Genomic DNA, 20,360 nt, shown 5'->3' on the forward strand with positions numbered 1-20,360 from the left:
AGAAACCAAGGGGGTAGGGTTGGTTTTTTTACCTAGTGTGGGTGCAGCACCTGTGTGATGCCCTGTGGGCTCAACAGAGATCTGTTTCTCTCCTCCTGCTGCACATAAAGGTAAAGGACCCCTGACAGTTAAGTCCAGGCATGAAAGATTCTGCAGTTGTGGCGCTCATCTCACTTTACTGGCCGAGGGAGCTGACATTTGTCTGCAGACAGTTTTTCCAGGTCATGTGGCCAGCATGACTAAGCTGCTTCTGGCGAAACCTATTTATCTACTTGCACTTGCGGTACCTATTTATCTACTTGCACTTTAATGTGCTTTTGAACTGCTAGGTTGGCAGGAGCTGGGACTGAGCAACAGGAGCTCACCCTGTTGTGGGGATTCAAACCACCGACCTTCTGATTGGCAAGCCCTGGGCTCTGGTTTAGACCACAGCGCCACATACAGGCAGATAATGCACTGGGACAACACAGAGAATGGGAAGCTGGTCTTATGTGACCTGCAGAGGCCCATTTATCCACACTTTCCTTTTGCACCACTCTTTCCAGGCACAGGTCCACACTTAAAAGCTCCATGTCCAAGCTCACTTGGAACAAGCATCAATTCTAGTTGTCTGCAGATTGCCGTTTGCTCCACTTGAGCTTTAAAGAGCAGGTTTTTACAAGGCAGAAAAAAGGGGTGGGGTGCTTGGACACAGCATTTTAAAGTGCAGACCATGCCTTGGAAAAGTGGTGGAAAGTTAAGTGTGCCCTTAGTATCATTATGTTTGAAAGTCACCTTCTCTGCTATTACAGTATTTTATTTCCTCTGATTGTAGAATGGCTGGAATTCACTCCCTATGAGGTGGGGTTCCTGAAATATGGAGCATTTGTGCCTGCAGAAAACTTTGGAAGTGAATTCTTCATGGGCCGCATGATAAAGAAATTTCCAGAAAGCCGAATATGCTATCTCCATGGTAATGTATTTAACTACCTTATGGGAAAGTCAAAGTATTGTGATAACCTCATTAGCAGGAGTAGTTACTGTTGCGGCATCTCAGTTCCCCTTCTGTAGCCAAGGAAAAAGGTTCGAATCTGGTCCATCTTAAAAGAGCGTATCAAGCTTTTGGGCTACATCTTCCTGGGGCATGTTTAAATGACTGCTTTTGTCATGCTGCATCCTGAGATAATAATATCATCATGCAACTTGGATCTGCTTGCCCAGCAAAACATCCAGCAATGGGGCTCATCCCCATTTCCTTTCATGCCACACTGTATAGGCCCAGGTCCATGTCTGGGCATTTTCCTTTCGTCCTGCCACTTTCCCCAGGAAAACCTGCTGTTTACTGCCAAATGGGAACAAATGACAATCCAAGGAAAGCACAACTGTTCTTTTGGTATCTGAAGAAATGTGCATGCACATGAAAGCTCATACCAATGACAAACTTAGTTGGTCTCTAAGGTGCTACAGGAAGGATTTTTTTAAAATTGTGTTTCGACTACGTCAGACCAACACGGCTACCTACCTGTAACTGTTCTTTTTGCTTTCTTCTTTACTTTCTGCTTTCTTTACCTTCTGCCAGAAAGAAAAGGACCAACCACAATGCACCCTCCTTTTTACCTTGACAGAGATAACTCATTGCCATTCTTTATAAACTCTGGAGCGTCTTTCCTGCCTTGAAAAGCGTTCAGAGTCAACCCGCTGCCTACTGTTTCCTAGCACCCCCACGCCCAACAGTGAGCTCATCTTAATTTCGACACAGCTTCATATAAAGAGCAGTCCCAAATTATGCTGCTCTTTGTATATCTTATCAGACTCAGCAAACTGAAAGCGAGTGCAGACTGAGATTTCATCTGTTCGGAGTATAGCAGTAAAAGTTGTGACTCAGGAGTTACCATGTGCTGTAACCCCCAGCTTGATTCATTTGCTCAGTTTATAGATGTTAACCTGCCTGATGTATATCTCCCCAGGCATTAAAAACAGAAGTTTAGACAATGTTTTGAGTTAAATATGCTCATATTCATGCATTCATGGTTGACTGAGAAGAACCAAGCAAGCTGAAAATACGAGTCATTCTCAACTGGTTTGCCTTGAGGTCTTACTTAAATTTATTCGTATGAACTCACTTTTCTCCCATGTCTCTCTCTCCCCCCTTCTTAGGTATGTGGAGTAGCATATTTTCTTTAAACCTGTTGTATATCTGGAACAGAGTTAATGATTCAGAGGAATTCTGGCACAGATGGACTCAAGACAAGTTAATAGATATTGGTGAGCTTTTCCTCTTCATGCATCTGCTTCCTCCATTTCTCTGCTGTTAAATTGGTTAACCCAATATGCTGCTTTAAGAGCTGGAGGTTGGGAGTTGCGTGTGTAGACCTTTTAACCACCCCCTGAAATAAATTCAGACAAGACTCAAATTTTTGGTTTGGTTTTTGGCAGAATTTAGGCCACAACTTTATTGATTACAATCAAGTGAGTGGTTGCATAGGCTCTGGTTCAACTAGCTCCCTGCACCCTTGCAGGTAGTGCTGACCCAGGGCTCCAAGCATAGGTCAGCCTTGGGTGAACACCTGGGAAAGTGGAAAGCAGGATCCCTGCTAGGCCTCCCCTCAGATGTCCCCTGGACTCAGGCTCTGGGTACAACCCCTCACAGGGAAGACCAACCATTAGTCTGTGGATTCCTTTATTGGAATACCCAATGCATAGGGATGGCTAGGCATTCTGCCACCCCTATCACCTGAACCAGAGCCTATCCGCAACCTTACAAGTTGTGACGATTTGCTATGGGGCAGGCGAAACCCAAGTGGCACCAGCCAATCAGTCAAGTGAGGAAAATTCCTGCCATGCCCCTGTCCCAATGACAGGCGACACACGACGGCATAGCAAGGTCAAGCGCACAAGCCCTAAATATAAGGAGAGGTGGGTGAGTATTCTGATGGCCTGAACCCAAAAGAGGAAGCTCAGGGACACGTGCATGGGCTTAAATAGCTGGCATCCCATTGGTCAAATTGCACCCAGGATCAAGGGACCTCCAATAGGGTGTTGTGGCCATCCAAACGTTCCCACCCACAACACAGGGCCTGGTTGCCAGGTCGCACCGCAACACATGCCCTCTTGTTAGGGAGGACCCGATTTATTTTTTCCTTTAAAAACAACAACCATTGGGTGTCAATTTGGATGCACAATTTTCATTCTCTGTGGGTCTTCTGAATAATTTACTGTAAGCACAGTCTAGGGGGGGTGGGTGTGTGTGATCACAGCAGGCCTTCTTTAAATGGGTTCAATAGTGACATGCCAAAACATAAGGAATACTGACGGTGCCTGTCTCTGATGAGCCACGATGTATTTGATATAGCAAAGACTGGAAAACAAAGAAGCCACTAGCCTCATAGCTGTATGCAGTAGCAGCTGGGTACAGTGGAGTGCTGCTAACTCAACTGATCTCTGGCCAGTCATGTTGTTGCTGCTTACTTGGAGGTAGAGGGGTGCAGAGAGGTTGGCATGGTGCTATGCTGCTGCTATTGTGTTTGCACTGTGCCAACATTGCAACTGCCTCCCCTTCTACCTCCAAGTAAGTAGGAGGTCAGGTGAACAGCAACATCCCACCATGCAACCTGCTACAGGTTGGGGGGAAATGCCTTTCCCTTTTGATTTGTCTCAGAGGTGCATGGCACGGTCCACCTCGGAAGACAACTTGACAATGTGTAGTCTTAAAGGAAGGCTACACACCAGGTGAATGGCTGGCATGGTATCAGAACTGCCTAACCATTTTGACACTTCAGCCGAAAATGTGAAGCCAAAACAACATCAAAGCAATCTAGTTCAATGCTGTTGGTGGCGATGAAGGTCGGAGACTGTTATGCACCTATATTGACACATGTATAAAGTTACAATGCTCTGTTAGGAAGCAAATCTCATTAAACTCAATGGGATTTACTTCCAGGTAAATACGCTTAGGATTGGGCCATACGTTGTCTTTTACAGTGTTCTTGCAGCAGGTTTGCTACTATATAGCTGTCCGGTAACTTAGCTGTCTAAGATTCGACTTAGCAGCGAATCAAAGCATAGTTAGTAACTGCTTATTTTCTCACCTTTTGTGTCTTCTTGCAGAGGAAGAGCCTTATTTACCTACAAGGCCATATGAAATAAGGAGCCACATGTACGTCCCAGCCGGAGAACTTGCCAATAAGCTCCGAGGGGCTTTGACTGATCGCTTTTCTGTTGCCCAATATCACAATTTTCTGAAGGGTTTTCAGATGCATAACTACTACTTGGAGAATGAAAATTTCAATAGATGGAAAGGTAAACAGGCGTATGTAGCCACTGTTCAATATTAGAACGGTTGCTTTCCATAATCAAGGACCTCTGCCTTAGAACATTGAGAGAGAACATGGAGAGAGACACAGACACAGCTGATCAGGGCCGTCTTGAGCAGATCGCGCGCCCTGGTGCTGAGGGGCGGAGATCGCTCCGCCGCCCGCCCCGCCCTTGCAGGGCGCAATTGGTTTCCGCGCGGCTTTGCCGCGCGGCGCCCTCCTTGCCAAGCCGGCGCCCAGCTTACCAGCCCCGCGCCATGGTGCACTGCGCCACCGGGGGTCTACGAAGAGCCGGCCCTGCAGCTGATGCTGACAGTATGAAACTAGATAGCTTGACTGGGTGCCTTCCATATGTTTTGGACTACAATTTCCATTTTTCCTGACCATCATCCATGCTGGCTGGGGATGATGGGAGTTGTAGTCCAGACTTCTCCAGACTCCAGATGTATTAGATTATACTGACCAATGACTTAGTGTTCTGTTTTATCGTTTATATTTACAGTGTTCTATTTTACAGTTTTATTATGATGCCTATAAATGGAATTATTATTAATAATAATACTCAGAAGGTGGCAATGTACAAAATCCAACCTTTCTGGAATTTGATATTCCAAGAAATTAATAAAATAACAATAAAAAAATGGGAAGTCAAACCAGAATTAGCTTTATTAAATATATTTCAAGACACCCATCTGGATTTACATAATAAAGAATTAATAAACCAGTTATTACAAGCAGTGAGATGCAACATAACCAGACACTGGAAAGACTTTTCTGGCACAACAATAGACAATTGGTATGAAACAGTTTGGGAAACAGCTCATCTTGAGAGATTAACAATCAAACTACAGTTTACACCTGGACAGATCGAGAAAGATGGTTTGACCCCAGTGTGGTTTAATTTTATAACATACCCTAGTATTTCAGAAAAGGAGCAATCCCACCCCACCCCCATCAGCATTTGGCTTGATCTTGTTGAATAATAATAATAATAATAATAATAATAATAATAATAATAATGCTCAGAACTAAGTCCCACTGAGTTCAATTTATTCCCACGTAACTTGGTGTAGGCTTGCATCCTAAATTCATATACCTAGTAAGAAAGGACAAAGGTAGCAGGCTGTCCTCTGTGTTAGGAAGCTTTACCCACAAATATTTTGAGAGATCAAAAGAGGGTTGGTGGAGTTCTATGGTTCTGATAGGTTCCAAAGCCCATAGGATAGGCAACCTGGTTGGACTACAATACTCCACCACAGCCATTATGGAAAGCAGACCACACACTCTGCTCTAAGTGATATTTGAATTCTCCTTAATCCAGTGCAATTTGCTCCATAATAATAATAATAATAATAATAATAATAATAATAATAATAATAATAATTTATTATTTATACCCTGCCCATCTGGCTGGGTTTCCCCAGCCACTCTGGACGGCTTCCAACAGAAAAATAAAATACAATTATCTATTAAACATTAAAAGCCTCCCTAAACAGGGCTGCCAACAGATGTCTTCTAAAAATCTGGTAGCTGTTTTTCTCTTTGACATCTGATGGGAGGGCGTTCCACAGGGTGGGTGCCACTACCAAGAAGGCCCTCTGCCTGGTTCCCTGCAACTTGGCTTCTCACAATGAGGGAACCGCCAGAAGGCATAAGTGGCATATGACTGCAGCCATAATGTCATAGGTAAAAATGCCCTATGTATTTTAATTTAATTGGGTTCCAAATTAGGCAGAGATATTCTTTTCTGACGGCAAAAATATATTTCCTTCCCAGCAACGGTGTTAGACGGATGCCCAAATCAACTAACGGAACATGAAGACCATATAGGACTGGTGGACGCTGGATTTTTCATCAATACAAGTTGCCCACCGCTTTTAAGACCAGAGAGGAAAGTAGATGTCATTGTGCATCTGAGTTACAGTGCAGGCTCACAAACTCTGGTAATAGGTTTTGTGTTGTTGTTTGTTTGTTTAAGCGATATATTTCATGTTTATGTGGAAACATTGCGACATATTGCCCAAGGCCACCTCTCTAATTAAATGTCTGTAGCCAGAGGGCCACAGATTCCTCACCTAAGTATAAATCAGGGGTATCCTCCCAATGTTGTTGGAATACAGTGTCCATTGCCCCTAACCATTGGCCATGTTGGATGGAACAGATGGAAGTTGGAGTCCAACATCTGGTGCGTACCAGCCTGGCAACTCCTGCTCTAAAATATCTGAATCTCACCCTGAGCACATTCTGGTGAGAAAGTATAAAAGACAAAAATGTATTTATTTACCTATTTAACAAAAAAAAGCATACCACTTGAATGCAATAAAACTACTACGAGGTTTATAATAGCATAAAAGATATGGCTGATCAAACATCTACCAACCTGCAGCAGTGTGTTATTTTTTTTTCTTTAAGTTTCAGCAAATCTAAAACATTACCACATTTTTTTTAAAAAAAATCTTAAATGCAAATTTTATTCTCCAGTCGGTAGTTAGATAGAAAACAATGACAAATGCAATGAAAGAAAATACATTCTGTTGATGGAAGTAAAATCTTATCAAGGCAATTCCTGGGAATTCATCTCACATAAATTTACCGTATTTTTCTGTGTATAAGACTAGGTTTCTTTTCCCCTAAAAAGAATGTCAGAATCTCCCCCCATTTTCTTAAATCTGAGTCCCCAAAAATAGGGAGCATCTTATACATGGGGGTGTCTTATAGAGGGGAAAATATGGTAATTCGGCTCCTCCTGTATCTGAAGAAGTGTGCATGCACACGAAAGCTCATACCAATGACAAACCTAGTTGGTCTCTAAGGTGCTGCTGGAAGGAATTTTTTAATTTTGTTTCGACTATGTCAGACCAACATGGCTACCTACCTGTAACCTCCTGTTTAAGTCATTAATTCCCAAGTTTAGATAATATTAATATATAGGATCATGTACCAAGGCCCTGTGACCCAGCATTTCTTTGAGGGGAACAAATAACCACACTGGATAACAGCATATTGGGTTTTGGGTTTGAATAAGGCCACAGCTTCATTGGTTTCAGTAGTGAATGGTTTGGCATAGGCCTTGAGTAAAGCCATTGCTATTCCACTCCAGCACAGCTGCTGGAAGTGCATTTCAGGGTAAACCACATCTTGGAAGGGGTGCCTATGACCTACATCAAATAGGAGTACCCCCTACCAAGGATCTCTATTGGAAGAGTGGTATGGCCCCTAGCTCCCGCCATACATCCTGGATCCTTTTGGATACTCTTCACCAAGGAGGGGCAGGCAGAGGCTACAACCTCCCCTCCATGCAATACCTAGGCTTACTCAATGCCTCACCATCACCCAAGCTGAAAACAGCTCGCTGCCAAACCATTCAGGCCTGCAACCAATCCCTGATAACTTCTACGATGTCATTTAACCAGATTTTGTTGCCTGCCTTTTTCTTTTAATGAACCTGAACACCTTAGTATCGTCAGCAAACCCGGCCACCTCACTGCTCACTCCTAACTCTAGATGGTTCATGAACAAGTTAAAAAGCAGGGACTCCACTTTCTACTTCTCCCATTCAATGCACTGTTCCTTAATTCCTACCTTGTGCTTCCTGGGTATCTGTATCTTAGTTTTCCACATATATTTTTTTTAGTGCTATATGATTGGTTTTTAACATACATTTCTTGTCTTCTCTTGTTTCTCTTGTCTTCTTCCATGTGAATGAAGCCCCTAGAGCAAGCTTGCAAGTACTATATCCAGCAAGGTATCCCATTTCCACATGTTGTCCTTACAGAAGAAGACAAGAAACATCTAAAGGAATGCTACTACTTTGATCAATCAGATGTCCTTGGTTGTCCAATCCTGGTTTTCTTCCCATTAGTGAATGATACCTTCCGATATTACAAAGCACCTGGTAAGTTATTGACAATAGCTAATAAGCCCCACCCCAAGTGACAATTATATCCAGTGCTGCCAGGCAATACAATTCATGGAGGTGGGGAGATTTTTGCTGGACTTCCCCACTACCAAGAAATCAATTAATTCCTCTGAACTGAATTGTTACAATCTGTTTTAAGCCATTGTGGGAATCATTTTATTGAAAGGCAGCATATGAATCTTAAAAATAAAATATTTAAAATAAAATACCAAATCTCTGTGGTAACAACGCTGAAGTTTCAACCTCTGAATCTTGACTGACTACAACAAGCTCTAAGGCACTGGAATGGATACAGGGTCTAGACTTAGTCATGCTTAAGAGTAGACCCACTGAAATCAAGGATTTGTTTGTTTGTTTAGTCGTTTAGTTGTGTCCGACTCTTCATGACCCCATGGACCAGAGCACGCCAGGCACTCCTTTCTTCCACTGCCTCCCACAGTTTGGTCAAACTCATGTTAGTAGCTTCGAGAACACTGTCCAACCAGCTCATCCTCTGTCGTCCCCTTCTCCTTGTGCCCTCAATCTTTCCCAACATCAGGGTCTTTTCCAGGGAGTCTTCTCTTCCCATGAGGTAGCCAAAGTATTGGAGCTTCAGCTTCAGGATCTGTCCTTCCAGTGAGCACTCAGGGCTTATTTCCTTCAGAATGGATAGGTTTGATCTTCTTGCAGTCCATGGGACTCTCAAGAGTCTCCTCCAGCACCATATTTCAAAAGCATCAATTCTTCAGTGATCAGCCTTCTTTATGGTCTAGCTGTCACTTCCATACATCACTACTGGGAAAACCATAGCTTTAACTATAAGGACCTTTTCTCCCAAGAAGCAGGAGTCTTTTAATTTTGTGACTGGTGTCACCATCTGCAGTGATCATGGAACCCAAGAAAGTAAAATCTCTCACTGCCTCCATTTCTTCCCCTTCTATTTGCCAGGAGGTGATGGGATCAGTGACCATGATCTTAGTTTTTTTTATGTTGAGCTTTAGACCATATTTTGCACTCTCCTTTTTCACCCTCATTAAGAGGTTCTTTAATTCCTCCTCACTTTCTGCCATCAAGGTTGTGTCATCTGCATATCTGAGGTTGTTGATATTTCTTCCAGCAATCTTAATTCCAGCTTGGGATTCATCCAGTCCAGCCTTTCACATGATGAATTATGCATATAAGTTAAATAAGTAGGGAGTCGATAAACGCCCTTGTCGTACTCCTTTCCCAACTTGGAACCAATCAGTTGTCCCATCTACAGTTCTAACTGTAGCTTCTTGTCCCACATAGAGATTTCAATGATACTTAAGTTAGTCACTAATGTAAAAGCCCTCTAAGCATAACTAAGTCTTTTGCTTCTTCTGTTCATGCTTTAGCATGGTCAGAATAAGATTGTGCCAACAAATACTAATCTAGCCTTGAGTATATGTTCTTATAATTGCATTGCTATATTGCATTATTTAATATGCTTTATTAACTTCATTATATTATATACATGCAACTACTTTGAGACCCTCTTAAGTATAAAAAGATATCCAAGCCTGATAAATCAAAATAGGGCATTAAAATTGTGGTAGATTAATTTTTTAAAAAACAACAACAATACCAAAATTGTAAATGAACCATTTTAAGAACGTTCTCATTGGAATAATAATAATAATAATAATAATAATAATAATAATAATAATAATTTATTATTTATACCCCGCCCATCTGGCTGGGTTTCCCCAGCCACTCTGGGCGGCTTCCAACAGAAGAATAAAATAATCGATTAAAGATTAAAAGCCTCCCTAAACAGGGCTGCCTTCAGATGTCTTCTAAAAATCTGGTAGCTGTTTTTCTCTTTGACATCTGATTGGAGGGCGTTCCACAGGGCGGCCGCCACTACCGCATACATGTATGCTTCTGAAATAAGCCAAATATCTAACCATTAATAACTCACCATTTCTTTATCCTAGGCGAGAAACGTGATGGTGAAGCAGAGATGGCTGCAGGAGATGTTGATGTTTCCACCTGGAAGACACCATACTCTACTTACTGCCTCAGATACAGCGATGAAAATTTTGACAAGCTAGTAAACCTGAGCGAATACAACATCTTGAATAACGAGCACTTGATTCTGCAGGCTTTGCGTGCTGCTGTAGAACAGAAAAGGCGGCACTGATGGGGACAGTATAGATTGACTGGGGAGCTTGTGGGGAAGGCAGAAGATCAAGTAATGGTTGGCTACAATTACTGATTAATCTGAAGGCTTCAGTGGAATTTATTTCATCTCTCTTATGATGACTGTTTCAAATTTCAGCAGGGGCACAGCAAACTACAAAGGCCCACTTATGGATATATTTAATAAAAAATTGGGGAAAGCAGTGTATTTTAAGAATGCATGTTCCGTCTACTAAACACACACACACAATTCTATGGCAGAATGATCAGCACAGGTCAATTTGTTGCACACATACAAACCTACATCTGTAAAACAAAGGGAAAGGGTTGTTTTAATAGTTTATAAGAATACCAACATATTTCTCCAAAACCCGTGGTTTGGCCAGAGATATAAATGCTCCTAAGAATTATGATACTGAAATTTAGAATGGGGGAGAGGGTAATATTATGGATTGGTAAAGATAAAGGGACCCCTGAACATTAGGTCCAGTTGTGACCGACTCTGGGGTTGAGGCTCTCATCTCGCATTATTGGCCAATGGAGCCGGCGTACAGCTTCCAGGTCATGTGGCCAGCATGACAAAGCAGCTTCTGGTGAACCAGAGCAGCACACGGAAATGCCGTTTATGCCGGTACCTGTTTATCTACTTGCATTTTGACGTGCTTTCAAACTGCTAAGTTGGCAGGAGCTGGGACCTAGCAATGGGAGCTCACCCCGTCGCAGGGATTCGAACCGCCGACCTTCTGATCAGCAAGCCCTAGGCTCTGTGGTTGAACCCACAGCGCCACCTGGGTCCCAATATTATGGATACTTACACATTAAAAATATTAATCCCATTATTATGGATACTTACACATTAAAAATGATGGCAAAAGAATGCACAGATTTGCATAAAATTAGTATGTGCCAATGTGCATATCTAGGTGTAAATTTAGAAATAATTACTATAATGTATACAGAAATACAGTTTCCTCATACTGGGGGAAACTGTTACAAGCTGACCAGTGTGCATCTTATTCTGCTGTTCAGATGTTAACTACTGATGGGCAGCTCCAAGATCCTTGTTCTTGCTTCTTATGGTTTTTTATCTTTGGACTGGGACTTCAAACAGAGGACTGCCCTCTGTAAAGCAGAACACAAAGCCCCTGGGCACCCTAGAGGTTGACTTTCTACTCTTCTTAAATGTGCAGAACGTTGTGACAAAAAGAATCATTGGAGGTTCATGCGGTCCTACGATTGCATACCCTCCAACATGTCCCAGAGGGAAACTGGGATATGTATCTTTCGGGGCAGAACATGGCCCTGCAAAATGGGACATCCCAGGATCTAATCCAGGCATAGGCAAACTTGGCCCTCCAGATGTTTGGGACTACAATTCCCATCATCCCTAGCTAACAGGACCCGTGGTCAGGGGTGATGGGAATTGTAGTCTCAAACATCTAGAGGGCCGGAGTTTGCCTATGCCTGGTCTAATCAGTAGCCAGGATGGTTTTTGTAATGTCCTGCTTAAATCAGGACAGTCGAGCAGGATACATGACAGTGGAAACCTGGAGCAGGAGAAGATAAGATGTCAAGCAGTGTTAAGATCAAAATGAGTAAAATATTTAAGTAAAATTTCAGTGTGGACATGAGGGCTCCTCCTACACATGCAAAAAGCTGACAAAACAAAAGAAAGCAGAGTTTCAATAAGCTTAGAGAATTTTTCCTGGGGTGTTCTGCATATTTCTGAGTACAGAAGTTTGGACTACTTGCATGCAGTCACAGGCCAGGCCCCGGTGGGGTATCTTTTCCCACTGTACACTGGAGATTCTCCTTGAAAATAGCATGCAAATCCTATTGGGATTTCTGGGACTTATAAAGGTAAAGGGACCCCTGACCATTAGGTCCAGTCATGACCGACTCTGGGGTTGCGCGCTCATCTCGCATTATTGGCCGAGGGAGCCAGCGTATAGCTTCCAGGTCATGTGGCCAGCATGACAAAGCCGCTTCTGGCAAACCAGAGCAGCACATGGAAATGCCGTTTACCTTCCCACTATAGCGGTTCCTATTTATCTACTTGCATTTTGATGTGATGCGAACTGCTAGGTTGGCAGGAGCTGGGACCGAGCAACGGGAGCTCACCCCATCACAGGGATTTGAACCGCCAACCTTCTGATCAGCAAGCCCTAGGCTCAGTGGTTTAGCCCACAGTGCCACCTGGGTCCCTCTGGGACTTATAGGCAGCAGTAAAAGTTGTTCTACCAAGGCCTAGGAACATCCGCCGCCTTTTCCCATCTAAATGCACACTTTGGGGTAAAGCAGCAGGAGCCCATAGGATCAAAGGAGGCACAGTCCTACTTGTTTTGCTTGCAATGAGCCTCAAACACAACTGTGTTCACGTCAGACCTACCTGCACGCATCTTGGTAGGAGGGCTCAGCTATGCCAGTGCCCTGATTGAATGCTCACAGAACCATTGGACCTCAAATCTGAGTACCAACCAAGTGAGAAAGCCCATGACGGAAATGTGCAGAAATTAAGGGACAAGAAGAACACATTAGTTAGGTGGAATCATAGAACTTGTGGTTGTTTGTAATTAGGTGGAGATGTTGACAGTATCAATTTTTGGAAAGAAGAGGCACACCTACAAGATACCACCCCTCTTACTTCAAACACCAGCCCAGCTTAGGGTGGGGGGGAGGATCTGCTTCTATGAAGCTATTGGCTTAATGCATTCATCTTCATCTAAAACTGAAAGAAAGCCCAAGTAAATGGGTTTACATATGCTCACCCTTGCCCACTCATCCCTCATTGTTAGTTTAGACCTGGGACAAATACTTGCCTTTTGCTTGGGTCAGGGGTCCCCAAACTGTGGTTTACTGATGAACTTCATTTCAGGTGGTCCACAGCACATCGGAAGATATATATATATATATTTAAAAACCAAACATCATCTAGCATAGTGTGTTACAGTTGATACAATAGTCCACCAAGACCCTCAGCAATTTTCAAGTAGTCCATGGTGGGGGGGGGGGGGAGGTTGGCTTATGCTACTATGTAAGTAGTGCTATGTAATCATAGCACATATAAACAATGGGTGGGATTCATCAAGTGAGTGTCTTCAGCAGAAGGCCTGCACAAAGACTTCTGCTTGTGCAATAGGGCTCCCCCTTTCTCCTCCCCCATGAAAACCCATAATTGGCCTGAGGGCTCAGGAGAACCCCTAGAATAGTGCACGTGGGAAAGAGAGGTGTTATGTACTGAGCTGAATCCGAGAACAATAGGATCCAAAATGCAGCAGTCTGATTGGTTCGCTGGAGCCACCCAATCCAGCTCCAGGTGGAAGTGAATCAGCAACCTGATTGGCCTGCAGGAGCAGCCAATCAGGCTGCTGGCGGAAGTGAAACTGCAACCTGATTGGCCTGCAGGAGCAGCCAATCAGACTGCTGGCAGAAGTGAATCTACAACCTGATTGGCCTACAGGTGCAGCCCTGAAGTAGCCAATCATGCAACACCCATTGTGTAAATAATGTATATAAGCAGACGTTTTGGGGAAAGAGCCATTCTTCTCTTCTGCTACTACAAGCTGAATAAAGAGCAGGAAATTCACTCTCGACTCCAAGTATATTTCAAGAGGGGAACATCATTCCATTTTGCAAGCTTACACTGATGGAATAATTAGTAGAATAGGACACTGAATTCTTTCTAACATGTGTTACCACAGAATTTGTGGCCCTACAAATCTTGATGTTAATTATTAATGCATATACTGCTTAATGCCAAAATAAGCAATTGACAATAATAAAAAACAAATTGCAGGAGCACTGAAATATGAACAACCATAATTAAAGTACACAAACATGCAATAAAACAGTCCCATTAAAACAACACAGTAATTAAAAGAGGCGACTCTGGTCAAGAGATGAAGGGAATGCCTATGTAAACAGGTGTGTCTTTGAAAGCTGGCAGAATGCCAAGCAGGAAGTGCATCCCATAATGCCAGCACTGCCAGCAAAGAGACCCATCCTTGTGTTACCACAAGCCAATAATCATTAGGTTTGCAAGACACACCGTTTGCTGAATTTGATGTACCACTCAGCGTACAGAACACAGCATTCTACAACAGCTGCAGCCTCCAGACCAGCTGCATCAGAGGCCCCACATATAGAGCAAATTACAGTAGTTACCAGTGCATGTGTCACAGTGGCAAAACTATCTCTGTCCAGAAAGGGTGCAGTTGATTTGCCAGCTGAAGCTGCTAATAGGTTCTCTTGGATCTGGAGACCAAGTCCTTTGGGGACAAAGAAGGTTTCAAGAGCAATGCAAAACTACATACCTATGAGTGCAACCCCATCTAGAACAAGCAAAATCCCCAGTTCTTGAACCTTAACACACACACACCCAGCATCTCTGTCTTAGCAGGGTTCAGCCTCAGTTTATTGACCCTATGCAGGTCGCTGCTGCATCCAGAAAAGGATTCACCATGTGCATAGCATTGGAGACAAATCTGTTTCCCTAACAGCAGTGATTTCACAATGTATCTGCAACACTAATATCATCATGCCACTACTGCCACACAGTCACAGAATGATTGCACAATAAAGTGATACACTGTGTCCCACAGCTTTTCAGACTCATGCTACAATAATTAGTGTTTCAGGAACTAAATTTGGGAAGGCAAAGGGAAGGTTTCAGGAAGTAAATTTGTATCATGTAAGACGTTCTCTGTGGCAAAACAGGCAACAGATGACATACTTCTCAGTATGAACCTGACACAACTTCCCAGGTTGTGTTCCCTCCACCTCTCCGATCTAAATAAAAGTGAAAGCATAAAAGTTACCCCCTCATTCTCAACAACTCCAATTATTTCCAAGTACCCATTTTAAATAGTGATTCCACTGTGTTTCCCCAGGATGAATTGTTGCTCAGAGGTTAATTTCGCTATCCCTGTCTGATTTTGGATTTCTCACCTAGAGGCTGGACCCAAGAGACCATTTCTCACCCTGCAGCCAGTACAGGAAATATGTCTCTCCCTGGCAGAGAAGGTCCTATGGCTTCTTAGTGATGTAAACATTTCAGTGACTCACAAATTCACCCTTTTTGCTCTGGTGGCCAAAAATATCAGAAAGAAGACCCTGGACAATATAGCATTGAATTGTAAGGGAGAGATCTAAATAGAGACTATTATTCGTGGCATGTCATCCCTTTATGTGTATTTATTTTTGATTCAGATTTGTCATGATCAATGGCTATCCCTGACAGTTAGGTCCAGTTGCGGATGACTCTGGGGTTGCAGCAATCATCTCGCTCTATAGGCTGAGGGAGCCAGCGTTTGTCCGCAGACAGCTTCTGGGTCATGAGGCCAGAATGATTAAGCTGCTTCTGGCAAACCAGAGCAGCACACAGAAACAATGTTTACCTTCCTGCATAGGCACCTATTTAGCTACTTGTACTTTAATGTGCTTTCAAACTGCTAGGTGGGCAAGAGCCGGGACCAAACAACAGGAGCTCACCCCATCGTGGGGATTCGAACCACTGACCTTCTGATAGGCAAGCCCTAGGCTCTGTGGTTTACACCACAGCGCCACCCAAGTCCCTGTGGTCAATGGCTAGTACATTTTTAAAACTACCTAGAGATTTCCCCTGCTGGCAAAGTGTTGGAATATGTTAGAGAAGAGGAGGAGGAGGAGGAGGAGGAGGAGGAGGAGGAGGAGGAGGAGGAGGAGGAGGAGGAATTTGGATTTGATATCCCGCTTTGTTGTTGTTTAGTTGTTTAGTCGTTTAGTCATGTCCGACTCTTCGTGACCCCATTGACCATAGCACGCCAGGCACTCCTGTCTTGCACTGCCTCCCTCAGTTTGGTCAAACTCATGTTCGTAGCTTCGAGAACACTGTCCAACCATCTTGTCCTCTGTCGTCCCCTTCTCCTAGTGCCCTCCATCTTTCCCAACATCAGGGTCTTTTCCAAGGATTCTTCTCTTCTCATGAGGTGGCCAAAGTATTGGAGCCTCAGCTTCACGATCTGTCCTTCCAGGGAGCACTCAGGGCTGATTTCCTTAAGAATGGATAGGTTTGATCTTCTTGCAGTCCATGGGACTCTCAAGAGTCTCCTCCAGCACCACAATTCAAAAGCATCAATTCTTCGGCGATCAGCCTTCTTTATGGTACAGCTCTCACTTCCATACATCACTACTGGGGAAACCATAGCTTTAACTATACGGACCTTTGTCGGCAAGGTGATGTCTCTGCTTTTTAAGATGCTGTCTAGGTTTGTCATTGCTTTTCTCCCAAGAAGCAGGCGTCTTTTAATTTCGTGACTGCTGTCACCATCTGCAGTGATCAAGGAGCCCAAGAAGGTGAAATCTCTCACTGCCTCCATTTCTTCCCCTTCTATTTGCCAGGAGGTGATGGGACCAGTGGCCATGATCCCGCTTTATCACTACCCAAAGGAGTCTCAAAGCAGCTAACATTCTCCTTTCCCTTCCTCGCCCACAACAAACACTCTGTGAGGTGCGTGAGGCTGACAGACATCAGAGAAGTGTGACAGAGCAGCTGCATGGGGAGGAGCGGAGATGCGAACCCAGTTCACCAGATTATGAGTCTGCCGCTCACTACACCACACTGCAAAATGATGTTCTCTCATTCCTAGACATACAACACAGTATAATAAGAAGCCCTGCTCTTAGCTGTGCCCTTGTCTGCAATTACGGTATATAGACTTGGAGATGGAATTTTCAGAATGACTTTGCAATATTTTTAGACGGTGTCTCATGTACTTTGATTGCAGTATTACTTCAGAATAGTCACTAATAAGGCAGTGCTGGGATACATTTCAGCAAAGGCTGCTAAACCAGCCTAGGGATGAGTAAGTGCTACATCATTAATGATTTCTGGAACTGGAACTTCTTCAGGATGAATGAGATAATACCTGTCCACTATGCAAAGTGCATAGGCACATGACTCTGGAATTAACCCAGAATGAGAAGCAGGCAACTGTAAGCACAAAGCTCAGTTTAAGGTGCTGAATGAACATGCATCATTCCCCAGAGTAGTAGGCAATTGGATTTATATTTCAGTGCAAATGTAGGTACTGCTCCAGCGGGAAGGTAAACGGTGTTTCCGTGCACTGCTCTGGTTTGCCAGAAGTGGCTTAGTCATGCTGGCCACATGACCTGGAAGCTGTCTGCAGAGAAATGCTGGCTCCCTCGGCCTATAGAGCGAGATGAGCGTGCAACCCCAGAGTCATCCGCGACTGCACCTAATGGTCAAGGATCCCTTTACCTTTACCCCTTAGGGTACTTTCCAGACTCTCCCTATTTTGGGGTGGGAGCAGGGGTGCCAATTTGAATAAAATATTGTGGGGGCCCAGGAAAGCCCTGCCCCATATAATCGAACACATGATGCAGTGCACACACATCATTTGAATGGGAATACCCATGTGGAGGTCTGGCCCCCTCAAATATTTTATTGTGGGGGCCGAAACATCCATACCCCCTAGCAGTTGGCTCCTATGGGTGGGAGTCAATCACATACTGGTAAACTTAGGTTGTAGAGTTAAAGTTTACGGGGAGGTCTTGTGCAGCAAATTCAATTCCCCCAAATATTTGCCTCTTTGAAATAAAGGAAATCGGCTGGGAAATGAAGTGGAAAGTGTGACAAAACACTCTAATGCAGCTGCCTTGGGGGGGGGATCAGGATGAATAAACAGAAGCACCTTGAGTCAAAACTGCAGGCAAATGCAGCAGTTACATAAAACAGGATTTAAGGTAAAAAGAAGTTGTGCCAAGTCTGATTTTAGAAATCTCCAGGTATGCCTACTGGTACTGTGGCTCAGGCGCAACTGAGAACAAAACAAGTGATGTGATTTTAACCGGGTTTTGTGTTTCAAAGTCACATCAACCTGTGATGCACTTCCATACAGAGATGATTTTGCTGTGCTATTACTCCAAAGGGTGAAGTCAAAACACATTGTGAAAATTAAGGCAATTCATGCACCAGAACCATCAATTCATATAGAGCAGGCATCCCCCATCTTCCACGACCACTGGTCCTGTTAGCTAGGGATATGGGAGTTGTAGGCCAAAACATCTGGAGGGCCTCAGTTTGGGGATGCCTGATATAGAGAGATGGCTCTGTGGGGCACATGCTGCCCTGAGACATCTCTGCCTTCTCCATCCTGAAACTCTCCCTTCCTATTCCTGTGACCCAGGATGACTTTATTATAGCCACTCTTTTCAAATTAGCTTTTAAAACTAAGCTGTAATTGCAATTGCTTGCATTTCTGGAGAACACACTAAGATTATGTCTCTGTTGTGGTATTTAAGGTGCCCAAAACTTGTTATACAGGTATTATCAGATGAATCTGAAGCAGGTGATTCCTTTAATTTTGAAGTTATTGTGCATGCAGCAGTCAAACTCAGATTGGTACATCATCTTCCACACACTCAGTTCTTTGGCCTTGTGATCCAAATGATTAACAAACCCTACTTCTCTTGCATCCCTAGCTAGCAGTTTCATGTGGAATTTGCCAGCTGCCCAGTCTTCTAATGTACGCCTATTTGTTCTTATGTCCTCCTCCCTTTGGTAGCTCCTAGTCAACCAGGAGGTACGTGTGTTTCAGTTAATTACATCTATTCTTGCCAGCAATGCATATATTATCCTGCTAGAATTTCTGTAATGTAAAATACAGAATAGAACAGGAACAAAAATCTTCAAAACTCAATCAGTTTGTTTCAATGATACATTCTTCTCTCTATGACAAAAAATCGCCTCTTATCTAGTGGAGATTCCTTCCAGCGGAAGTGGGAAAGGCCATTCTTCCCAGTCTAACCTTCCCCTTGCATCCTTTGATACCACCTGCTAGACTGGAAGGATCTCCAACCTACAGGGATGGTGGGGTGGGGGGGAAGACTATAGGGAAAAGGGGGAATATCACTTCTCCCACCATGGCCACTGCCCAGAACTTCCAATGGGTTATGAACATCATATTTTAGAAGACTCCGAGGGCCTTCTGGTGGTTCCCTCACTGTGAGAAGTGAGGTTACAGGGATCCAGGCAGAGGGCCTTCTCGGTAGTGGCCCCCTCCCTGTGGAATGCCCTCACATCAGATGTCAAGGAAATAAACAACTCCCTGACTTTTAGAAGACATTTGAAGGCAACCCTGTTTAGAGAAGTGAAATATACTCGGAGTCGAGAGTGAATTTCATGCTCTTTATTCAGCTCATAGTCATCAAGGAGAAGAAGAGAAGAATGCCCTTTTCCCAAAACCATCTGCTTATATACATTATTTACACAATGGGCTTTGCATGATTGGCTACTTCAGGGCTACACCTGTGGGCCAATCAGTTTGTGGATTGACCTCTGCCTGCCGCCTGATTGGCTGCTCCTGCAGGCCAATCAGGTTGCGGATTCACTTCCACCTGGAGTTGGATTGGGTGGCTCCTGCGGACCAATCAGACTGCTGATTCTGGATCCTATTGTTCTATGATTCAGCTCAGTACATAACAAGAAGTTTGTTTTTTTAAAGGTTTTTTTATTGAGGATTTTCTTGGTTTACATAGGTAATGTAGTGTCTCATAATTTTTCCATTGTTACACATCAATCTTGCTTGTTGAGACATTAGGAAGAAGAGGGGGGAAGAGGGGGGCGGGGTGGGGGAGTGGATGGGGTGGGGTGTCTATGATTCTGTTTTCCTTGATATATGTAGGGATTCAGTGTCAGTGTTGTTTTTAATGTTCAATGTTGTGTTTTTAATATTCTGTTGGGAGCCACCCAGCCAGATGCGAAGGGTGTAAATAATAAATTATTATTATAAGACTGGAATTAAGAGATTCCCTCCTCCTGCCTGGCACATGGATACAGATACTTGGACATGGAAAGATGACCACCCAGCAAGGGAGATCCATGCATAGAGCCAGGTGAGGTGGCGGGTGTGCAATTATAGCATCTCCACATGAATAATAATGCTCAACCTTCCAGAGCCAGTTGCCCAGAGCCAGTATGGCATAGTGGCTAGAGAGTCAGAATAGGA

At 43.7% G+C, this 20,360-nt stretch overlaps 2 protein-coding genes across 3 annotated transcripts in view; one reads left to right on the forward strand and one right to left on the reverse strand.

Annotated features, from left to right (window-relative positions):
• The window catches only part of LOC118083572 (cytosolic phospholipase A2 epsilon), a 49,931-nt gene extending 39,370 nt beyond the window's left edge, over positions 1–10,561 (forward strand). For both annotated transcript variants that reach the window (XM_035112085.3, XM_035112095.3), the window contains exons 16-21: positions 815–952; positions 2,137–2,244; positions 4,087–4,278; positions 6,069–6,235; positions 8,001–8,187; positions 10,149–10,561. In XM_035112085.3, coding sequence (XP_034967976.3) covers positions 815–952; positions 2,137–2,244; positions 4,087–4,278; positions 6,069–6,235; positions 8,001–8,187; positions 10,149–10,354 — 998 coding nt within the window. In that variant the 3' untranslated portion in view covers positions 10,355–10,561. The remainder of the gene's footprint in view (positions 1–814; positions 953–2,136; positions 2,245–4,086; positions 4,279–6,068; positions 6,236–8,000; positions 8,188–10,148) is intronic.
• LOC132591998 (uncharacterized) overlaps positions 1–20,360 on the reverse strand; it is a 452,388-nt gene that overhangs the window by 109,845 nt on the left and 322,183 nt on the right. The window lies entirely within an intron of this gene.

Source organism: Zootoca vivipara, chromosome 1 (assembly GCF_965207765.1).
Source record: "Zootoca vivipara chromosome 1, rZooViv2.hap1.1, whole genome shotgun sequence".
NCBI lineage: Eukaryota > Metazoa > Chordata > Lepidosauria > Squamata > Lacertidae > Zootoca > Zootoca vivipara.